Source organism: Salvelinus fontinalis, chromosome 38, assembly GCF_029448725.1.
Source record: "Salvelinus fontinalis isolate EN_2023a chromosome 38, ASM2944872v1, whole genome shotgun sequence".
Lineage (NCBI taxonomy): Eukaryota > Metazoa > Chordata > Actinopteri > Salmoniformes > Salmonidae > Salvelinus > Salvelinus fontinalis.
The window spans coordinates 11,273,125-11,297,676 of record NC_074702.1 but is presented as its reverse complement, the minus strand read 5'-3'; the positions used below and the strand labels follow the sequence as shown (position 1 = coordinate 11,297,676).

Genomic DNA, 24,552 nt, shown 5'->3' with positions numbered 1-24,552 from the left:
TAATAATAGGGGGTTTGGAAGTGTCTTTCGTATTGGCTTATTAATTAATTTACCCAAAACTCCATGCCACCAAAACAGGCTGAAATTTGAGGTGGTCTTTTCAAACAACTCTTACACTAAAAGTGAATTATCATACTTTCACAGTCTCACAGTATTATTCCAACCTCATGTGTGAAAATATATATAAAACACAGGAAAGTCACGTGTTTGACTGCACTAGGCCTTTAAGTAGTAAGTCTGTGATTCCTATATAAATGATTTAACTTTTAAATTACTTTTTTTTTTACTTTTAAATTATATATGAAGAGTTTTCAAAAACGCTATATATTCGTTTCACAAATGTTGTTAAATTAGTTATTATTGTTTAAAGAAATTATGAAGCGATGTGTGTTTTTTCCATTTATAATCATTTCATGGGGTTGTTAAATGACAGACATGTATAAACAGAAGTATGTGGACACCCCTTCAAATTATTGGATTCGGTTATTTCAGCCACATCCGTTGCTGTTTGTCTATGCAATCTCCATAGACAAATATTGGCAGTAGAATGGCCTTATTGAAGAGCTCAGGGAATTTCAATGTGGCACCATCACAGGATGCCACCTTTCCAACATGTCAAATTTGCCCCGGTCAACTGTAAGTGCTGTTATTGTGAAGTGAAAAGTCTAGGAGCAACAACGGCTCAGCCACAAAGTGGTAGGCCACACAAGCGCACAGAATGGGACCGCAGAGTGCTGAAGCGCGTAGCATGTAAAAATCGTCTGTCCTCGGTTGCAACACCCATTACCGAGTTTCAAATTGCCTCTGGAAGCAACATCAGCAAAACACCTGTTCGTCGGGAGCTTCATGAAATGGATATCCATGGCCCGAGCAGCCACACACAAGCCCAAGATCATCATGCGCAATGACAAGCGGAGTGGTGTAAAGCTTGCCGCCATTGGACTCTGGAGCAGTGAAAATGCGTTCTCTGGAGTGATGAATCACTATCTGGCAGTCTGACGGATGAATCTTGGTTTGGCAGATGCCAAGAGAACGCTACCTGCCCAAATGCATAGTGCTAACTGTAAAGTTTGGTGGAAGAATAATGGTCTGCATACAATGACATTCTGGACGATTCTGTGTTTCCAACTTTGTGGCAAAAGTTTGGGGAATGACCTTTCCTGTTTAAGCATGACAATGCCCCCGTGCACGAAGCAAGTTCCATACAGAAATGTTTTGTCGAGATCGGTGTGGAAGAACTTGACTGGCCTGTTCAGAGCCCTTACCTCAACCCCATCGAACACCTTTGGGATGAATTGAAACGACGACTGTGTGCCAGACCTAATCGCTCAACATCAGTTCCCGACCTCACTAATGCTCTTGTGGCTGAATGTAAGCAAGTCCTCGCAGCAATGTTCCAACATCTAGTGGAAAGCCTTCCCAGAAGAGTGGAGGCTGTTATAGCAGCAAAGGGCGGGCCAACTCAATGCCCATGATTTTGGAAGGAGAGCAGGTGTCCAAATACTTCTGGTCATGTAGTGTATTTGTTTAAAATCTATCACTTGATGGTTTCATTTCAGAGAGACAAATAATCATGTTATTTTGCAAGATGCTGTATACCCACTTCACTCTCAGAGAAATAGAACTGTACAAATTTTACATTTGTGACATCAATGTTATAATTTTTTTCGTAAAAAACAATTCAATACAGAAATATGAGATCTGTACGTAAAACATTTACATTTTATATTTTAGTCATTTAGCAGATGCTCTTATTGAAAGCGACTTACAGTTAGTGCATTCATCTTAAGGTGAGCCAACCACATATCACAATCAAATATACAGGATACGAACATTCCATTCTAGCTAACCAATGGATTATAGCATTCTGCCAAAAAAACTACATTTTCATACACATCAAAGATCTATGAATGAAACATCTGAGAACAATAATATTTTAAACACACATGAAGGTACCCATAAACGATGACTTCTGATGAAAAAGAACAAATGTGGAAAATTGGTGGATTTAGCGTTTGGAAATAAGCTCTTCCTATTCCCATTGATTTTTAAAGAATATAACTTATATGCCTCATGAGCTTAGTTCATGAACTGTCGTACCCCATCAGAACTCAACATACAGTGGGGCAAAAAAGTATTTAGTCAGCCACCAATTGTGCAAGTTCTCCCACTTAAAAAGATGTGAGAGGCCTGTAATTTTCATCATAGGTACACTTCAACGATGACAGACAAAATGATGAAAAAAAATCCAGATAATCACATTGTAGGATTTTTTATTAATTTATTTGGAAATTATGGTAGAAAATATCAACTATCAACTAACCTATCAACTGATACTCATTTGGGTAACATCTTTATCTCACTTTAGGGCAGCATTAGGTTTTTAGACATTACAGAAACATTATAATTCGTTAATTCGCTAGTGGGTGGGCCTACTGAAGAGTATTTTTGTAATTATAATGTATATTTTTTGCATGTATGATTATGTTTTTATTTCCATTCTTGTGTTTGAATGTGATCAGTGAAGATAGTTTGCTATGCATCTGGCCCAACTAGTTTCTTGTTTACTGAGGCTGACTCCCTACTGCGGTGAATCTTCCTTATGAGAACTTTTCATCTGAACCTGTTTGAAAACACATTTCTGGAGATTAGAGGTGTCAAATATATGACCAGCTGCAAGGTGGCACCGCTGGCAATTTAGCAATTAGACACTAGCTTAATGCTTCACATTTGCCCATCTTCTATATCTCTAAACTCTGCATCTCTCTGTCTTTTGTCACCTTCCTCCTATCATGCTTTCTGAACACTACTCCCTCTCTCCATCCTCCTCTCTTTCTCAGTAATTTTTCCAATAATTGTTTACAGACAGATTATTTCACTTATAACTCACTGTATCACAATTCCAGTGGGTCAGAAATATGCTGTATGTAAAGAAATGGGCGGGCTGTAGGTTGACTCCGCTGCTACTATTGGATAGCATGTAGCTGTTTTCACGTTAATTGCATGCTCCGATCAAATGGGTGCTGCTAGGCAGCTGTCCCGTGTTAGTGGGCATGTGGGCATGAATGAAATCTAAACCTAATACTCAAAAATCAAAGGAAATTGACCATGTCATTGATTCCTTAAATCGGACATTCTCGTTTTAGAAAATACTGACTTTATGACTAATGCTATCCTGCTACACTTTTCAGTCAAGTTTGGGACTAGAATTGATGTTTATGAGTACTACCGATGTCACATAGGCCGTTTTCAGACAGATAAATATTTTTTTGTTAAAACAGCTGAAGCAAGCATAAACATTTTTCTTCGGGAAATGTACAGTTATTTTTACCTGCGTATACATGTTCTTTATCAAACTGCACATTTTTATTCCATGCTAGACTTAAATTGCACCACAGAACGAATGTACAGTGGAGAGAACAAGTATTTGATACACTGCCGATTTTGCAGGTTTTCCTATTTACAAAGCATGTAGAGGTCTGTAATTTTTTATCATAGGTACAATTCAACTGTGAGAGACGGAATCTAAAACAAAAATCCAGAAAATCACATTGTATGATTTTTAAGTAATTAATTTGCATTTTATTGCATGACATAAGTATTTGATCACCTACCAACCAGTAAGAATTCCGGCTCTCACAGACATGTTAGTTTTTCTTTAAGAAGCCCTCTTGTTCTCCACTCATTACCTGTATTAACTGCACCTGTTTGAACTCGTTACCTGTATAAAAGACACCTGTCCACACACTCAATCAAACAGACTCCAACCTCTCCACAATGGCCAAGACCAGAGAGCTGTGTAAGGACATCAGGGATAAAATTATAGACCTGCACAAGGCTGGGATGGGCTACAGGACAATAGGCAAGCAGCGTGGTGAGAAGGCAACAACTGTTGGTGCAATTATTAGAAAATGGAAGAAGTTCAAGATGACGGTCAATCACCCTCGGTCTGGGGCTCCATGCAAGATCTCACCTCGTGGGACATCAATAATCATGAGGAAGGTGAGGGATCAGCCCAGAACAACACGGCAGGACCTGGTCAATGACCTAAAGAGAGCTGGGACCACAGTCTCAAAGAAAACCATTAGTAACACACTACGCCGTCATGGATTAAAATCCTGCAGCGCACGCAAGGTCCCCCTGCTCAAGCCAGCGCATGTCCAGGCCCGTCTGAAGTTTTCCAATGACCATCTGGATGATCCAGAGGAGGAATGGGAGAAGGTCATGTGGTCTGATGAGACAAAAATAGAGCTTTTTGGTCTAAACTCCACTCGCCATGTTTGGAGGAAGAAGAAGGATGAGTACAACCCCAAGAACACCATCCCAACCGTGAAGCAAGGAGGTGGAAACATCATTCTTTGGGGATGCTTTTCTGCAAATGGGACAGGATGACTACACCGGGGGATGATGGATGGGGCCATGTATCGCGAGATCTTGGCCAACAACCTCCTTCCCTCAGTAAGAGCATTGAAGATGGGTCGTGGCTGGGTCTTCCAGCATGACAACGACCCGAAACACACAGCCAGGGCAACTAAGGAGTGGCTCCGTAAGAAGCATCTCAAGGTCCTGGAGTGGCCTAGCCAGTCTCCAGACCTGAACCCAATAGAAAATCTTTGGAGGGAGCTGAAAGTCTGTATTGCCCAGCGACAGCCCCGAAACCTGAAGGATCTGGAGAAGGTCTGTATGGAGGAGTGGGCCAAAATCCCTGCTGCAGTGTGTGCAAACCCGGGTTTGGCTCTCTGCTGTAAGTACATTGTAACTCATTGTAACAATTACAATACTTAATCATTATTAGTCATTTATACTGAATAATTATTCATACTTAATAGTGTAATTACATGAGTAATTACACAGTAATAAGGGCACTGTAATGTGAAGTATTACCTTTGGTAGTGTGTAATAGTGTACAGCTTGGGGGCTTTTGAAAAGTGGCTTTTCAAAATTCCTTCACAGCAGTAAGGTACATCGACATCATTAATGTGTAAAAACTCAAAAGGTGCCGCTAAGTTCATTAGCAGTCATCTGACAATAACCCATGTTACCAATGGCACATTTTGAGCTCAAAGAGTAAAAATTCTAAACATGTTCTACTATAATATAATACTATAATAGACTCATTCACTTATTCTTTACGTTGGTGATACTGTGGGAGCGGGTACATTTTTAAGAATTATCAAGTGATTAAAACCAAATCGCTAACAGAATTAAAGAAAAATCAGTAAAGGAATTACTGTAGTCTAAAAAAATGCAGATTTAAAAACAATCCAATTTGGATAAATATTGGACAGAACACACGTTGGGTTGTTTTGATCCCGAAATCAAGGTCACTTAGTTGAATTGTTGGGTTATTGATGTTGGGTTATTAAGCTATGACCCACCGGGTCAGATCAGAAGACTTGAGGCGTGGCTTAGTATGGGCATAGCTTTCAGATAGTTATTTTTGGCCTTTCGTGAGAGTAAATGTCATTCCGGTTAATCTATTGTTTTATATTGTCATCTGTATGTTAAGGTTAAGAGCTGACACTTTTGTAACTTTTATGAAGTTTACAGAAGAGTATGAGTTTCTCAAGTGCCTATGCACATACCAATGTTGGGAGAGTTACCATTTTGTTATAATATTTAAATAATAATGTTATTAGTTTTATATTAAAATATGTAATGTGCAAAATTATTGAAAGGAAGGTGAAATTTCCATTGTACAGACTTAACATGATGAACAGCAATTACATTTACTCTCATGGACCAAAAATAACTACCTGAAAGCAATGTCCCCAACAGGCCAAGTCTCTTGAAAATGATTCGATTACACATACATCAGTTTGGTTTTTATATAATTTTCATGCTGGGTCTTTTTTTTATGTAATCCGTAAATTAAGGAGGCTTGGCCTATTGGGGGCGTGGCTTTCAGACAGTTATTCTTGGCCACCTATGAGAGTGAATGTCATTCCCATTCATCATCTTAAGTTAGTACATTGCAAATTTAAATGTTCCTTGAATATTTATACACATTACACATTTTATGTAAATGTAGTAACATTATTATTTAAATATTATAGCAAAGTTGTAATTATCCCAACATTGGGATATGCATAGGCACTTGAGGAACTCACACTCTTGTCTAAACCTCATTAACACTACAAAAGTGTCAGTGCTCAACCTTAAGATGTGATGACAATACGATAGAACAGATTAACCGGAATGACATACTCTCACAGGTAGCCAAAAATAATTATCTAAAAGCCACAACCCTATTAAGCCAAGCTTCCACTCTTCAAAGAAAACAACCCAACTAAGTGACCCAACTGGCTGGGTCATTCCTACCTTCTATCTACTGTATATTATATCATGCAATTTCCTTCACTTCACCTCAAAGCTCAGTACAGAACCCTATCGAGTTATGAAAGACTTACTTTCCCACCCCTTTCCCTCTCTCTTTCTCCCGTCTCTCTCTTCCTCTTTTACCCAAAGCCACGTGGAGGTGCATCTGGGCGAGCACAACATTTCCAGGACTGAGGGTAACGAGCAGTTCATCTCTTCTTTCCGCATCATCCCCCACCCCAACTACAGATCATACAACATCAACAATAACATCAAACTGAACAAACCCACCACCCTCAACACCTACGTGCAGCCTGTTGCTCTGCCCAGCAGCTGTGCACCCGCTGGCACCATGTGTGTCGTCTCTGGATGGGGAAACACCATGAGCTCCAGTGAGTACAGCACCCGCGTCAATTTGTTCATCTATTTTGGGGCTATTTTATCAAATATACTTGGTCAGGTAATCATTTTAAAATGTAAATGATCCATAATTGACACGTTCTGCCATTCATTCACCCTTCTTTCTTTCAGTCCATTCTTTAATTTTTCATCCATCCTTACAGCCGCCGATAGCAACAAGCTACAGTGCCTGAACCTCCCCATCCTGTCTTTCAATGACTGTAACAACTCCTACTCTGGCATGATAACTAACACTGTGTTCTGTGTTGGATACATGGAGGGAGGCAAGGACTCTTGCCAGGTACTGAACAGCACTGACCTGTAGATACTACTACTGCTCTACTACTGCCTCTGAACAGCTTATCAAAACCATTAGGACCTAAAAGTACAGAGAAACAGTAAAGTAAATCTCTCATTGTCTCTCTCGGGGTGACTACGGTGGCCCAGTTGTGTGCAACAGTGAGAAAGGCACCTTACACTGTTGAACACATACACAGCAGTATGTGTTCAATAGCATACTGTAGCAGAAATATAAATGTGTGTACTGAATATAGTTAATTTTGATTTATCGGAGCATTGGGGAAAATACATAGTCGTAACACTTTTTATGCATCAAGTGAACACTTCTCTCTGACATTTACGCAAGCATAGCCCCATAAAACTAATGTTGCCACTTGTGGATTTATGAAAAATATGAACATGTCTATGACGTTTCCAATAGAAAGATATTTGTAGTGAGAAATAATTCCTCTTAACAGCTTACAAGGTTAAAGGGATAGTTCACCAAAATTAATAATTAACATAATCCTAATGATTTGTAGAGCGAGTAGTCTGTGCAGTCAGAGAATCTGTATTCTGTGGAGCCAGAGAATCAGCAACCCAAGTTTTGTTTGATATGTTCCCACATATTTGATAACCAAACATAAATGGCTAGATCCCCCCACCATGGTAGATCCCCCCCCCTGTTAGAATTACAGATTTATAAACACACACATTTAGACATTCCACTTGCAAACAACACTCCTTTGATGACATACAGAACAAAATATTGCACTACTACATTCATGAATATGTGCTCTATGCTGCATGCATGTAAGAAGTACCTTCTACGCAGGGGTGTCAAACTCATTCCACGGAGGGCCTAGTGTCTGCAGGTTTTTGGTTCTTCCTTTCAAGACCTAGACAACCAGGTGAGGGGAGTTCCTTGCTAATTAGTGACCTTAATTCATCAATCAAGTCCAAGGTGGAGCAAAAACCCGCAAACACTCTGCCCTCCGTGGAATGACTTTGACACGTGTGTTCTACGGTATATTCATTTTTATAGTTAACCTTGGGAAATAGACTCAGTAACTCAAATTATTTTAAATGCTTTATTTGTCATTAGTATTTAATCTCCAGTATAAAAGATGGATGTGGAACTGCAAACAATGTTGTAGAGTTGTAGGACCGTGCTGGAAGACCGAAGCTAGGATCAGACTTAGTAGGTGGCCATGGTGCTGGTCAGCCAGTCGTTGAAGATACAAACCTAGACGATGAGAAGGAGAAGGGAGACATTAGTGGACACACTCAATGGGAGGCAACATCAATCAATGTTTTATAGACTCAATGCCTTTTTTTTCTCAGGAAAACAAGGGATGTCACAGTGATGTATGTATGTTGATGTTTTCCGCAAACACAACAGGACAAAACTATTTTTCTGTCTTACCTTGGCGTAGACACCGGGGTTACCGGGCTCAGCACAGCCATAACCCCAAGACACAACACCCTGGAGCTCACCGTTGCACACCACGGGGCCACCGGAGTCACCCTGAGAGAGAGACAAGTGATATGAATTGGTTATTTCATTATCAATTGAAAAGTTAATTTAAAGTCATCATTGGTACCACTGAACTGAGGTCAGAGTGGTAAGTACCTGGCAAGAGTCCTTGCCTCCCTCCAAGTATCCAGCACAGAACATGGCATTGGTGATCATGCCAGGGTAGGAGTTGTTACAGTCGCTGTAGGACAGGATGGGGATGTTCAGGCACTGCAGCTTGTTGCTGTCAGCAGCTGTAAGGAGAAGGAGAAAGAGAGAGAGAGAGAGGTGGAGGGAGGAAGGTAGAAGAAGGTGGAAAAGGAGGAGAGTTGTAGTTAGATATAATGACATAGTGTTTTTGATAGTAGGTCTACATTTTATATACCTGTAAACACTCAGTCACCATGAAGATGATCAACCGGCACATGTAACCTTTGACCCAGACTCTGTACTCACTGGAGCTCATGGTGTTTCCCCATCCAGAGACGGTACACATTGTGCCAGCAGGGGCACAGCTGCTGGGCAGAGCAACAGGCTGCACGTAGGTGTTGAGGGTGGCAGGTTCGCTCAGCTTGATCAGCATGATGTCATTGTTGAGGTCGTAGGAGCTGTAGTTGGGGTGACGGATCACGCGGGATGAAGAGATGAACTGCTCGCTACCCTCAGTCACCTGGATGTTGTGCTCGCCCAGACGCACCTCCACACGGCTGAAAGAGAGAGAGAGTTCCATTTTTACGTGTTTTACTTTTCATGTGAATGTGGAGTTCACCTGTGTCCTTTAGTTTTAGAAAAGTTATTTTTAACAAATTCTTGCAAGGTGTTATTGACTCAACATGTTGCTAGTAGTTCACATGGTAGACTACTTACGACTTGTAGCAGTGAGCAGCAGACACAACCCAGTTCTCATTGACCAGGGAGCCACCACAGAAGTGGTACCCAGAGTTCAGAGACACCTGGTGGGGCTGGGAGTAGGCCTTGCACTCATACCCTCCGACGATCTTGTCGTCCTCCGTGGCGACTGTAAACAGAGAGCAGGCACATTCTTAGCTATATTACCTCACCTTTTGAGATGGAAAAGCAAAGAACTGTGATAAAACAACAAGAACATATTTCTTAATAACGTCAAAGAAACAAATGTGTGATGTTAGTGTCATTACACAGTCCTGTTCTTTTTCTATGATCATTACTATACTCACAAGCGGCTCCAATGAGCAGAACGAAGACCAGAGAAATCATGGTTGCTGTATGATCCTGTCGATGAAAGGGGTTAATCTGCACCCCTAGTTTATATACAGAATTGGGTGTGCCGCCCCGTTTAATGGAACTGTTTGATTGGTCAAGTGAAATCCAATCAGAGTCTAAAGGTGCGCTGCCAAGGTCAGCATTATGACAAAGCAGTTTCCATCATGGTGTGGTATGAAGTTGACCCTAATGGCAGCAGAAAGTTAAATTTATGTTTTCATTTGTCCCAGTACTTCTTAAGGGCAGGTTCTTGCCATCTGGATTTGATTTAATTTCTTACAAAATAAAGTGATACATGTACAGTACACTACAACTGCCAGTTTGAGATGACCAGTATTGTATGCAGTTCAGACTGTATGTTGACCTCAACATGGCTGCAACACAGCTGTATGTTTCACACGCTGGTATTCTCTTGGAGAAGTTGACAAACATAGCTTTGCTGCTCACAAGGCCAATTTTAGCTTTGTAAACAAGTAAACTGGGTTTAAGGGGTTTTGTTGGAAAGTCATTCAAGGCTGTCGTAAAAATAGGCTCTGTATACCTTAGGGTCATGAGTTCATTACATAAGTTATATTGTATGCAGTTTATATTCTGTAAAACACTCAAAGTAAGCACACACTTTGGTAGTGCAATTTATTATGCTAGGTATTGTCATGGTTCCCCCAGTATTGCTAATCATTCCGTTCACCAGCTCCTGAGATCTACGTCACCATCATTATACAACATGACAGAATAATCAACCCATCTAATGGAGACAGCAGGAAAGGCCGAGCTGGCGAACATCATGGGGACAGACTAGCATCACGAGAACTGTCTCTCCAGACTCGGCAGCGCCATGGACAGCGTAGTGGCAACCATCCTGCATTTGGAGGGGAATGTGCAGTCCCTCCAGTCCCCAGCACCAGTTCCGGCATCAGCCCCCACACCACCTCCACACCACCTCCATCCCATCTGAGCCGGTCCGCGGAATACCCCTGTCCCTCCCGGAGCGCTTTGACGGCGCCCCAGCGAGATGCAAGGGGTTCATTCTACAATGCGACCTGTACCTCGCTTGCTATGCCGAGGCTGTCTCCGGGAGAGACAGGTTTGCCACCGCCATCTCGGCACTGACCGGACGGGCCCTGGACTGGAGTGCTGCGGTCTGGGAAACGGGTGGACCCGAGGTCGAGTCCTACGAGCACTTCATCCTCCTCTTCCACTCAGTGTTTGAGAGGGGGGTGAATGCCTACGCCAACTCCGCCAAGGATCTAGGACCGCCTCGGAGTTTGGCATGGAGTTCCAGACCGTCGCAGCCTCCACCAGATGGAATGAGTCGGCTCTGGTCACCGTTTTCCACAGCGGAGGGGGTACAGGTTAGCCTGCCGTGATGATAACCTGTCACTCGACCAGTTCATCAGCATGGCGATCCGGTTGGACAACCTCCTGCGGTCTCGACGAAGAAACTGCACGGAATCCAGAGCTCATGGCTACACCTGCTCTGTGGCCAGAGCCGATGGAGGTGGGCTCTGCACGTTTGCCCGAGGCAGCGCGTAGAAGAAGGAGGAATCTGTGCCTCTGCCCCTATTGTGGAGAAAGGGGTAATTTCTCCCTGACCTGCCCTCTATCCACTAATAGGCGAGGAGGTGACAAGCCAGGGAATTCCCCTGCTCCAACCCAGGGAGGATGCAAGATCTCCTCTCCTCTTCTGTCAACTCAACCAGTGTGTTTTCCCATTAAATGCCCAGAATCTTAGCTCTGATTGATTCCCGGAGCTGCCGGGAATCTATTAGGTAGAACACTGGCCACTGCATTACGCATTACTTTAGATCCCCTACAGTCACCCATTCCAGTTCAAGCCCTGGGTAATCGTCCAATAGGGACAGGGCTCATACATCACCTAACTGTTCCCGTTTCTCTGCTGACACATGACACTCGTTTAGAAGAGATCACCTTTTTGATTATAGACACCCCCACGCACTCCGTTGTTTTAGGTATCCCCTGGTTGAGTGGGCATAACCCTACTATTTCCTGGTCCGAGAGGAGACTGCTGGTTTGGTCACAGGGGTGTCAGGGGAGGTGCCTCGCGTTGTCTGTCAACACCACTATGGTGGAAAGTCCGGACCACGCCCCTCAAGTAGATTTACCGGAGAAATACCAGGATCTGCACCGGGTTTTCTCTAAGACCCAGGCTACATGCCTGCCTCCTCATCGCCCCTGGGATTGTGCCATTGACCTGCTGTCTGATGCAGAACTCTCGAGAGGACCTGTCTATCCCCTCTCCTATGCGGAGACCGAGGCCATGGAGACCTACGTACAGGAGAGCCTCCAGCAGGGTTTTATTCGCCAATCTACGCCACCAGCCTCCTCAAGCTTCTTTTTTGTTAAGAAGAAAGATGGGGGACTGCGCCCCTGCATTGATTATCGAACACTGAATAAAGCCACTGTTAAGTTCAGATATCCTTTACCCATCCCAACCATCATCAAACAGATGCACGGGTGCAGTACTTCACGAAACTGGACTTGAGGAGCGCTTACAATCTGGTGGGCATTACGGCCTTTTCCACGACCACGGGTCATTACGAGTATCTCGTGATGCCCTTTGGCCTGTATATCGCTCCTTCAGTCTTCCAGGCCTTTATTAATGAAGTGTTTCGGGACATGCTGGGACGGGGAGTTGTGGTTTATACAGACATTTTGGTCTATTCTGCTGACCGCGCCATGCATGTCTCGTTGGTCAGGTCTGTGCTAGGAAGACTGTTGGAGCATAATCTATATGTTCGTTTTTCCAGTGGTCCGTGTCCTTTTTGGGCTAGTCAGGTCATGGTCCATCCCGAACTCCGTGAAAGCAGTCCAGCAATTCCTGTGGTTCGCCAACTATTTCCGGAGGCTACTGTACATTGTATTATGGTTTACATACCGTGTTAGTCTGCACTTGTTATTACGGGTCTCGTCCCGTGTATTTATTAGAGGTTTACACCTTGCTCTTTTGTTTGGGTTTACATCCCTGTGTTCCATGTGTACGTGTTTGTTTTGGGCTTCGTCCCTGTCATTTTCATGATGTACTCTATTTTGGTTAGAGAATTAAAAAAAAACATTTTTTGTATTCCTGTGACTGTCTCCCATCATTATACAACATGACAGGCATGAATATACCTTGACAGTAAATTAAAGTCTACACCCTGTCTCAACCCTAAACCTAGCTTCATGTCCAAGTCTCTGCTCAACCCGAACCTGAACCCTAACCCTAGGTTCAACCCTAACCCTAACCCAAGCTTCTCTTCCACATCCCTGCTCAACTCTAACCCTCAACCCTAACTAACCCTAGCTTCATGTCAACATCCTGGCTCAACCCTAACCCTAGCTGCATGTCCACATCCCTGCTCAACCCAAACCCTCCACTCTAACCCTAGCTGCATGTCCACATCCCAGGTCAACCCTAACCTCAACTCTATCCCTAACCCTAGCTTCATGTTCCACATCCCAGGTCAACCCTAACCTCAACTCTATCCCTAACCCTAGCTTCATGTTCCACATCCCAGGTCAACCCTAACCTCAACTCTAACCCTAACCCTAGCTTCATGTCCACATTCCAGCTCAACCCTAACCTCAACTCTATCCCTAACCCTAGCTTCATGTTCCACATCCCAGGTCAACCCTAACCTCAACTCTAACCCTAACCCTAGCTTCATGTCCACATTCCAGCTCAACCCTAACCTCAAACCGAACCCTAGCTTCATGTCCAGATCACGACTCAACCCTAACCTTAACCCTAACATCATGTCCACATCCCAGCTCAACCCTAACCCTAATGTTTACCAACCTCAATTGAAAATACTGTTGTTGAGTGGAGATACTGAGTTAAGTAAGAATAATACAAGAATAATATGTTTATCCATCCCTCAAAATACCAAGTTTACCCAACTGAAAATAATTAAATAAGTAAATCAGTTTATCCAACTCATTATAAACATTTAACATACTCATGATAACTCATTTTGGCTCAACTGTAACCCTAAAACTAACAGTAACCCCAGCTTTATGTTCAACCCAGGCAACACCCACCAAATGGGAGCAAACGTGCCTCAAAGGCTGTTGAAAAATGATGCGCACCGTTTTGGGGAAACATGTGGTTCAGTACAAACAGTCACACAACGTAGCAAACGTTGAAGCGTACTGAACGCACCCCTGGCTCTCTTCTAACCCTAGGATTTGGTCAGATTCATAATTTTGTTACCATGTTACCATGTACCAGTAGCCAAAATTATTTTGGCTCATTACAGCATAACAGCATGTATTCAATAGCATACTGTAGAAGCAATATAGAACTGCTGTATACAGAAGACTCACCCAATATACAGTACATTTAGATTTAATAGAGCAATGTGAAAAAAGCATAGCAGTTGTAACAGTAAGTCTTATAACATATCACTTCTCTCTAAAATATACTCAAGTATATAACAACATTGAATACATAACTAATGTGTGCACTTACTGTGCCTACAAAAAGTATTTGCCCCCATTCTAATTTTCTCTATTTTTGCATATTTTTAAGGGGGAACGTTATCAGTTCTTCAACCAATACCTAATATTAGACAAAGGAAACTTGAGTTTACAAATGACAAAAAATACAGACTTATTTATTTATTTAATTAACAAAGTTATGCAACACCCAATTTGCCTGTGTGAAAAAGTAATTGCCACCTTTAGCTGCAATGACTGCAACCAAATGCTTCCTGTAGTTGTTGATCAGCCTCTAACATCGCTGTGGGGGAATTGTGGCTTACTCTTGCATGCAGAACTGCATTAATTCAGTGACTTTTGTGGGTTTTCAGGCATGAACTGCTTGTTTCAAGTCTTGCCACAGCATCTCAAATGGGATTAGGTATGGACTTTGACTAGGCCATTTCAAAACTTCAAATTTGTTGCTTTTTAACAATTTTCATGTAGACTTGTGTGATTGTGTGTTTGGATCTGTCACGACTTCCACCGAAGCTGGCTCCTCTCCCTGTTCGGGCGGCGCTCGGCGGTCGTCGTCACCGGTCTACAAGCTGCCACCGATTCCTTTTTCTTTTCTGTTGGTTTTGTCTTGATTGTTTTCACCTGTACCTTATTTGTTGTTATTTCGGGGCTATTTAAACTTCCAGGACCCACCTGCTGTTGTGCGGGCTTATTCCTCTCTGTCAGTGGTGGAGTTTTGTTTTGCTTATACGTATTTTTGCAGGACTTGAAACGAGCAGTTAATGCTTGAAAAGCCACAAATGTCGCTGAGTTAAAGCAGTTCTGGATGGAAGAGTGGGCCAAAATTCCTCCACAGAGACATGAGAGACTGATCAACAACTACAGGAAGTGTTTGGTTGGAGTCATTGCAGCTAAAGTTGGCACAACCAGTTATTGAGTGTAAGTGGGAAATTTCTTTTTCACACAGGGACATTGAGTGTTGCGTAACGTTGTTAATGAAAAAAATAAAAAATAGTATGTAATTGTTGTGTTTTTTGTTCGCTCAGGTTCCCTTTATCAAATATTAGGTTTGTGGTTAAAGATGTGATAACATTCAGTACAGAAATATGCAACGTTTGAGAAAATTACAAAGGAGGCAAATACTTTTTCACGACACTGTATCGATTTATAGAATGTTCATAATATGAAGATTCCAATAGAACGATGCTCATAGTGAAATTCCTCCTAAGAGTTTAAAAGGTTAAAAGAAATAGTTCACACAAATGGCAAATTAACTTTTTCTTAATGATTGCTATGGAAAGTGGTAAATTGCCTTAAAAAGCTAAATTATCGACAGAGCAATTCGCTTGTCTACAATGTTCATGTGATTGAATCACGGCCTATCAACTGAAGATATACAGTGTGGTACAATTACATTGTTTACAAACGTTGGAGTAAAATTAACTTACAGTTGAAGTCGGAAGTTTACATACACGTAGTTTGGAGTCATTAAAACAAATTTTTCAACCACTCCACAAATTTCTTGTTAACAAACTATAGTTTTGGCAAGTCGGTTAGGACATCTACTTTGTGCATGACACAAGTAATTTTCAAACGTGTTTACAGACAGATTATTTCACCTATAATTTACTGTATCACAATTCCAGTGGGTCAGAAGATTACATACACTAAGTTGACTGTGCCTTTAAACAGCTTGGAAAATTCCAGAAAATGATGTCATGGATTTAGAAGCTTCAGATAGGCTAATTGACATCATTTGAGTCAATTGGAGGTGTACCTGTGGATGTGTTTCAAGGCCTACCTTCAAACTCAGAGCCTCTTTGCTTGACATCATGGGAAAATCAAAAGAAATCTGCCAAGACCTCAGAAAATAAATTGTATACCTCCACAAGTCTGGTTCATCCTTGGGAGCAATTTCCAAATGCCTGAAGGTACCACACGTCTGTACAAACAATAGTACGCAAGTATAAACACCATGGGACCAGGCAGCCGTTATACCGCTCAGGAAGGAGACACGTTCTGTCTCCTAAAAATGAACGTACTTTGGTGAGAACTGCAAATCAATCCCAGAAAAACAGCAAAGGACCTTGTGAAGATGCTGGAGGAAACGGGTACAAAAGTATCTATATCCACAGTAAAATGAGTCCTATATCGACATAACCTGAAAGGCCACTCAGCAAGGAAGAAGCCACTGATCCAAAACCGCCATAAAAAGCCAGACTGCGGTTTGCAACTGGGGACAAAGATTGTACTTTTTGGAGAAATGTCCTCTGATCTGATGAAACAAAAATAGAACTGTTTAGCAATAATGACCATCGTTATGTTTCGAGGAAAAAGGGGGAGCTTGCAAGCCGAAGAACACCATCCCAACCATGAAGCACGGGGGTGGCAGCATCATGTTGTGGGGGTGCTTTGCTGCAGGAGGGACTGGTGCACAAAATAGATGGCATCATGAGGCTGGAAAATTATGTGGATATATTGAAGCAACATCTCAAGACATCAGTCAGGAAGTTAAAGCTTGGTTGGAAATCGTTCTTCCAAATGGACAATGACCCCAAGCATTCTTCCAAAGTTGTGGCAAAATGGCTTAAGGACAACAAAGTCAAGGTATTGGAGTGGCCATCACAAAGCCCTGACCTCAATCCCATAGAACATTTGTGGGCAGAACTGAAAAAGCGTGTGCGAGCAAGGAGGCCTACAAACCTGACTCAGTTACACCAGCTCTGTCAGGAGGAATGGGCCAAAATTCACCCAACTTATTGTGGGAAGCTTGTGGAAGGCTACCTGAAACATTTGACCCAAGTTAAACAATTTAAAGGCAATGCTACCAAATGGAGTGTATGTAAACTTTTGACCCACTGGGAATGTGATGAAAGAAATAAAAGCTGAAATAAATAATTCTCTCTACTATTATTCCGACATTTCACATTCTTAAAATAAAGTGATCCTAACTGACCTAAGACCTGGGAATTTTTACTAGGATTAAATGTCAGGAATTGTGAAAAAAATTGTTTAAATGTATTTGGCTCAGGTGTATGTAAACTTCCGATTTCAACTGTATATATATTTTTGGGGTGTAACTCAGTCATGGTCTCAAATTATTATTGAGAGTAAGAATAGTAGAATACACCAGTTTCAATAAGTTTTTGGCTGTGCATCAGCAGTTTTCTATTGTTATGTGAGTCCCTGAAAGTCACTCAATTAGCTATTCCATTTGACTGACCCTGAGTATAGCCATGTCAGCAAAACATGTTTAGATTGGTAGTTGATCTAGGCAGCTATCTAAACTTGTAGTAATCATGGCCGAATACCAATCGGGCATGCACGGGGCCCCTATTGATTTATACTGTTTTTTTTATTTTTTTATTATTATTATTTTTTATATTGTACGAGATGTTCAGTTTCTTGGCAATTTCTCACATGGAATAGCCTTCATTTCTCAGAACAAGAATAGACTGATAAGTTTCAGAAGAAAGTTCTTTGTTTCTGGCCATTTTGAGCCTGTAATCGAACCCACAAATGCTGATGCTCCAGATACTCAACGAGTCTAAAGAAGGCCAGTTTTATTGCTTCGTCAATCAGAACAACAGTTTTCAGCTGTGCTAACATAATTGCAAAAGGGTTTTCTAATGATCAATTAGCCTTTTAAAATGATAAACTTGGATTAGCTAACACAACGTGTCATTGGAACACAGGAGTGATAATTACTGCTGATAATGGGCCTCTGTACAACCTATGTAGATATTCCATTAAAAAATCTGCCGTTTCCAGCTACAATAGTAGCATTAACAATGTCTACACTGTATTTCTGATCAATTTGATGTTATTTTAATGGACTTTCTTTTTTTTCAAAAACAAGGAAATTAGTGACCCCAAACTTTTGAATGGTAGTGTATATATAGTTTAATATATTGTCCTTTCTTATTTCCCCCTAACCCTACCATCCCTCCCTTAATTGGAGTAAATTAATGGACATGAACTCTTAGTCTTCTACTTCCAGTTTATACATACTATGTACATTTTACAGACACAGTATATTTTACAATAGTTTTCTTTTGTTTGTTTTTGTCCCATCCTTCAGCTCCACTCAACCCCTCCCATCTATCTCTGAACACCATCCAGTTTTGATTTATATTTGTCATATATTTTTTAATTGTGCTGTGATGTTTCACAAAAGTTCTTAACCTTTCTAGTCTCATAGATTCTACATAATGTAAATTAAAGATTTTTGCTAAGAGTATCATTATATTATTAATCGATTGACTATGACTTTTTAAATCACCCAGCAGTGCTATTTGCAGAGTTAACTCTAGGTAAATGTTGCAATTCTTGAACTGCGACCCCACACAGGAAATTAAAAATGTTTCTCTCCACCGTCAAGAGGGGGGCCACTCAAATGTCTTGCTGTGAGGTGGTGGGCCCCCCTACCACATCTCACATAGGGCTCCCAAAAGGCTAGAGCCGGCCCTGGTAATACTCTTCAAGAATCAATGGTTATGTAGATCATTGGAAAAGTCAAGAAATGGGTGTACTAATCACAGACTGTAGCTTTTAGCTGTTGTAATGACATACTGTAATTGTCACAAATGTATATCAGAAACCAAGATGGCTTAGCAGTCAGACGTCTTTGTTCTTCGTCTAGTATATATCTTTTTATATATTTTTTCTTTGCAGATCTTTTATATGTTTCGTTTACATTTTTGTTCAGAGTAAAAACATTATGTAAGATCCAAAAATGTTCATGTTGCACTACATAGTATTTCAGTAGCAACACAACTCTCACAGACAGAATACTCTAAATGAGTAATGTTCCTTGTTTTTTCTTGTTGTATTGATTTTAAAAAATGTGTTAAGGTGACAATGAATTTACCCCCTGCATCTTTTAGTAGTTACTAGTTTCTCTGGTGTTTACTAGTAATACCACTTGACATAAGAAGATAGAAAGACCTTTACAAAGATTTCTAAGGACAGTGAGAGTACAAACATAACAGCAAAAAAGTATTTAGTGTTAAATGCTTTATTTATCGTAAACATAAATAATGTCTAATCTCCTGTACAAAAGGTGGATGTTGATGTGGAACGGGATGTTGTAGAGTTGTGCGAATGTACTGGACGACCAAAGCTAGGATCAGATTTAGTAGGTGGCCATGGTGCTGTTCAGCCAGTCATTGAAGATGCAAACCTGGAGGAAGAGAAGAAGAAGAGAGACATTAGTGGACACGCTCAATGGGAGGCAACATGAAAACCATCAATCTATGTTTTATAGACTCAATGCCTTTTTCCTTCAGGAAACCAAAGTGATGTCACAGTGACATGAATGTTGACGTTTTCCGCAAACACAACAGGAAAACTATTTTTCTGTCTTACCTTGGCATAGACACCAGGGTTACCGGGCTCGGCACAGCCGTAACCCCAAGACACAACACCCTGGAGCTCACCGTTGCACACCACTGGGCCACCGGAGTCACCCTGAGAGAGAGACAAGTGATATGAATTGGTTATTTCGTTATCAATTTCTAATCAATTGAAAAGTAAATTTAAAGTCATCATTGGTACCACTGAATTGAGGTCAGAGTGGTAAGTACCTGGCAAGAGTCCTTGCCTCCCTCCAAGTATCCAGCACAGAACATGGCATTGGTGATCATGCCAGGGTAGGAGTTGTTACAGTCGCTGTAGGACAGGATGGGGATGTTCAGGCACTGCAGCTTGTTGCTGTCAGCAGCTGTAAGGAGAAAGAGAGAGAGAGGTGGAGGGAGGAAGGTAGAAGAAGGTGGAAAAGGAGGAGAGTTGTAGTTAGATATAATGACATAGTGTTTTTGATAGTAGGTCTACATTTTATATGCCTGTAAACACTCAGTCACCATGAAGATGATTAACCGGCACATGTAACCTTTGACCCAGACTCTGTACTCACTGGAGCTCATGGTGTTTCCCCATCCAGAGACGGTACACATTGTGCCAGCAGGGGCACAGCTGCTGGGCAGAGCAACAGGCTGCACGTAGGTGTTGAGGGTGGCAGGTTCGCTCAGCTTGATCAGCATGATGTCATTGTTGATGTTGTAGGAGCTGTAGTTGGGGTGGGGGATGACGCGGGAAGAAGAGATGAACTGCTCGTTACCCTCAGTCACCTTGATGTTGTGCTCGCCCAGACGCACCTCCACACGGCTGAAAGAGAGAGAGAGAGTTCATGGGAATGTGGAGTTCACTTGTCTCCTTTAGTTTTGCAAAAGTTAAGCTTATCAAATTGTTGCTAGTTGTTATTGACTCATTATTAACATGATGCTAGTAGTTCAAATGGTAGGCTACTTACGACTTGTAGCAGTGAGCAGCAGACACAACCCAGTTCTCATTGACCAGGGAGCCACCACAGAAGTGGTACCCAGAGTTCAGAGACACCTGGTGGGGCTGGGAGTAGGCCTTGCACTCATACCCTCCGACGATCTTGTCGTCCTCCGTGGCGACTGTAAACAGAGAGCAGGCACATTCTTAGCTATATTACCTCACCTTTTGAGATGGAAAAGCAAAGAACTGTGATAAAACAACAAGAACGTATTTCTTAATAACGTCAAAGAAACAAATGTGTGATGTTAGTGTCATTACACAGTCCTGTTCTTTTTCTATGATCATTACTATACTCACAAGCGGCTCCAATGAGCAGAACGAAGACAAGAGAAATCATGGTTGCTGTATGATCCTGTCGATGAAAGGGGTTAATCTGCACCCCTAGTTTATATGCAGAATTGGGTGTGCCACCCCATTTAATGGAACTGTTTGATTGGTCAAGTGAAATCCAATCAGAGTCTAAAGGTGCGCTGCCAAGGTCAGCATTATGACAAAGCAGTTTCCATCATGGTGTGGTATGAAGTTGACCCTAATGGCAGCAGAAAGTTAAATATATGTTTTCACTTGTCCCAGTACTTCTTAAGGGCAGGTTCTTGCCATCTGGATTTGATTTAATTTCTTACAAAAGACAGTGATACATGTACAGTACACTACAACTGCCAGTTTGAGATGACCACTATTGTATGCAGTTCAGACTGTATCTGACCTCAACATGGCTGCAACACAGCTGTATGTTTCACACGCTGGTATTCTCTTGCAGAAGTTGACAAACAGAGCTTTGCTGCTCACAAGGCCAATTTTAGCTTCGTAAACAAGTAAACTGGGTTTAAGAGGTTGTTGGAAAGTTATTCAAGGCTGTCGTAAAAATAGGTTCTGTATACCTTATATGGCCATGAGTTCATTACATAAGTTGTATAATCATAACTTCCTCCAAAATTCATTATACTGTATGCAGTTAATATGCAGTAAAACAAAGTAAGCACACACTTGCGTAGTGTAATTTATTATATTAGATATTAACACAAGATTCAAATAAACAGTTGTACTTTGACAGTAGATTAAAGTCTACACCCAGGCTCAACCCTAACCTTACCCATAATCCTCAACCCTAACCCTAGCTTCTCTACCAAATCCCTAATCAACCCAAACCCAAACCCTCAACCTAACCCTAACCCTCAATCATAACCCTAAATCCTAACCCTAATTTCATGTCAACATCCCAGCTCAACCTGAACCTTAACCCTAGCCTCAAATCTAAACCAAACCTTAGCTGTTGTCCACATCCCGGCTCAACCCAAACCCTAACCCTCAACCCTAACCCTGAACCTAGCTTCGTATCCACATCCCAGCTCAACCCTAACCTCAACCCTAAACCTAGCATCATGTCCATATCATGAGTCAACCCTTAACAATAACATCATGTCCATATCATAACTCAACCCTAACCAGTTTTTTGTTCAATACAGGGGTGCGGTAAGTATAACAGATATAACAGGTTTGTTGTGGTGTCGTATTCGTTCCATTTTTTTATAATTAATTTAATGGTGCTCCGTGGGATGTTCAAAGTTTCAGATATATTTTTTTAACTTAACCCTGATCTGTACTTCTCCACAAGTTTGTCCCTGACCTGTTTGGAGAGCTCATTGGTCTTCATGGTCCCGCTTGCTTGGTGGTGCCCCTGCTTAGTGGTGATGCAGACTCTGGGACCTTTCAGAACAGGTGTATATATACTGAGATCATGTGACAGATCATGTGCCACTTAGATTGCACACAGGTGGACTTTATTTAACTAATTATGTGACTTCTGAAGGTAATTGGTTGTCCCAGATCTTATTTAGGGACTTCATAGCGAAGGGGGTGAATACTTATGCACGAACCACTTTTCTTTTTTTAACAAGTTTAATTTTACCAATATGGACTATTTTGTGTATGTCCATTACATGAAATCCAAATAAAAATCAATTTAAATTACAGGTTGTAATGTAACAAAATAGGAAAAACGCCAAGGGGATGAATACTTTTGCAAGGCACTGTACATCACAGAAGACTGAAATATAACAAAAGAAAATGTATATAACCTTTGAAAAAAGATTCATTAAACTGAAATGATGTTTAAAAAAATGTATCTTTGTCATTAGTACTTAATCTCCAGTTTAAAATGTGGATGTTGAACAGAACAGGTTGTTGTAGAGTTGTGGGACCATATAGAAGGAACAAAGATAGGATCAGACTTAGTATGTGGCCATGGTACTGGTCAGCCAGTCGTTGAAGAAGCCCAGCTGGAGGAAGAGAAGAAAATGGGAGACATTACTGGACACACTCAATGGGAGGCAACATAAGAACCATCAATCTATGTTTTATAGACTCAATGTCTTTTTCCTTCAGGAAACCAAGGGATGTATATATCTTGATGTTTTCCGCAAACACAACAGGAAAATAGTTTTTCTGTCATACCTTGGCATAGACACCAGGGTTACCGGGCTCGGCACAGCCATAACCCCAAGACACAACACCCTGAAGCTCACCATTGCACACCACTGGGCCACCGGAGTCACCCTGAGAGAGAGAGATAAAGAGAGAGAGAGAGAGCAAGAGAGAGACAAGTGATATGAATTGGTTATTTCATTATACATTTCTAATCAATAGAACAAGTCTATTTAAAGTCATATTTGTGGTACCACTGAACTGAGGTCAGTGTGGTAAGTACCTGGCAAGAGTCCTTGCCTCCCAAGTATCCAGCACAGAACATGACATCTGTGATCATGTCAGGGTAGGAGTTGTTACAGTCGCTGTAGGACAGGATGGGGATGTTCAGTCACTGTAGGATAGGATGGGGATGTCCAGGCTGTTGCTGTCAGCAGCTGTAAGGAGTGGGAGAGAGAGAGCGAGAGAGAGAGGAATGGAGGGATGGAGGGAGAAGAAGGAAGAGAGTGTTGGTTAGATATAATGACATTGTGTTCCTAATTGTATATTTTCTATGCCTTTTCAGTCACCATGAAGATGACCAACCGGCACATGTAACCTTTGACCCAGACTCTGTACTCACTGGAGCTCATGGTGTTTCCCCATCCAGAGACGGTACACATTGTGCCAGCGGGGGCACAGCTGCTGGGCAGAGCAACAGGCTGCACGTAGGTGTTGAGGGTGGCGGGCTTTCTTCAGCTTGATAAGCATGATGTCATGGTTGATGTTGTAGGAGATGTAGTTGGGGTGACGGACTATGCGGGAAGAAGAGATGAACTGCTCGCTACCCTCAGTCACCTGAATGTTGTGCTCGCCCAGACGCACCTCCACACGGCTAAGAGAGAGAGTTCCATTTTTACGTTTCTTACTTTCACAGTTCATGTGAATGTGGAGTTCACCTGTGTCCTTTAGTTTTTCTAAAGTAAATTTTAACAAATTGTTGCAAGGTGTTATTGACTCAATATGTTGCTAGTAGTTCACTTGGGAGTGTACTTACGACTGGTAGCAGTGAGCAGCAGACACAACCCAGTTCTCATTGACCAGGGAGCCACCACAGAAGTGGTACCCAGAGTTCAGAGACACCTGGTGGGGCTGGGAGTAGGCCTTGCACTCATACCCTCCGACGATCTTGTCGTCCTCCGTGGCGACTGTAAACAGAGAGCAGGCACATTCTTAGCTATATTACCTCACCTTTTGAGATGGAAAAGCAAAGAACTGTGATAAAACAACAAGAACGTATTTCTTAATAACGTCAAAGAAACAAATGTGTGATGTTAGTGTCATTACACAGTCCTGTTCTTTTTCTATGATCATTACTATACTCACAAGAGGCTCCAATGAGCAGAACGAAGACCAGAAAAATCATGGTTGCTGTATGATCCTGTCGATGAAAGGGGTTAATCTGCACCCCTAGTTTATATACAGAATTGGGTGTGCCGCCCCGTTTAATGGAACTGCTTGATTGGTCAAGAGAAAGCCAATCAGAGGCAAAATTTGCCCTGCCAAGGTCACCTTTTGCCACATACAACAAATGTAGACTTTACTGTGAAATGCTT

At 41.8% G+C, this 24,552-nt stretch overlaps 3 protein-coding genes and 1 pseudogene across 3 annotated transcripts; 1 reads left to right on the top strand and 3 right to left on the bottom strand.

Moving 5' to 3' along the window:
• Positions 1 to 6,397: 6,397 nt before the first annotated feature.
• On the top strand, positions 6,398 to 7,042 carry LOC129837127 (trypsin-2-like). The gene is made up of 2 exons (XM_055903042.1): positions 6,398 to 6,710; positions 6,882 to 7,042. Exons 1-2 carry the CDS (start codon positions 6,398 to 6,400, stop codon positions 7,040 to 7,042), a joined length of 474 nt encoding a protein of 157 aa, XP_055759017.1.
• A 1,050-nt stretch (positions 7,043 to 8,092) lies between these two features.
• LOC129837749 (trypsin-2-like) lies at positions 8,093 to 9,778 on the bottom strand. Its single transcript, XM_055904170.1, has 6 exons — positions 9,709 to 9,778; positions 9,380 to 9,530; positions 8,969 to 9,219; positions 8,630 to 8,766; positions 8,423 to 8,524; positions 8,093 to 8,242 (listed from the first exon to the last, which is right to left on the bottom strand). The coding sequence occupies exons 1-6, from the start codon at positions 9,746 to 9,748 to the stop codon at positions 8,195 to 8,197; spliced, it is 729 nt and encodes a 242-aa protein (XP_055760145.1). The 5' UTR covers positions 9,749 to 9,778; the 3' UTR covers positions 8,093 to 8,194.
• A 9,666-nt stretch (positions 9,779 to 19,444) lies between these two features.
• Positions 19,445 to 20,920, bottom strand: LOC129837745 (trypsin-1-like). The gene is made up of 5 exons (XM_055904165.1): positions 20,831 to 20,920; positions 20,502 to 20,652; positions 20,106 to 20,356; positions 19,777 to 19,913; positions 19,445 to 19,660 (listed from the first exon to the last, which is right to left on the bottom strand). The coding sequence occupies exons 1-5, from the start codon at positions 20,868 to 20,870 to the stop codon at positions 19,460 to 19,462; spliced, it is 780 nt and encodes a 259-aa protein (XP_055760140.1). The 5' UTR covers positions 20,871 to 20,920; the 3' UTR covers positions 19,445 to 19,459.
• A 599-nt stretch (positions 20,921 to 21,519) lies between these two features.
• On the bottom strand, positions 21,520 to 24,362 carry LOC129837126 (trypsin-2-like; annotated as a pseudogene).
• Positions 24,363 to 24,552: the final 190 nt, after the last annotated feature.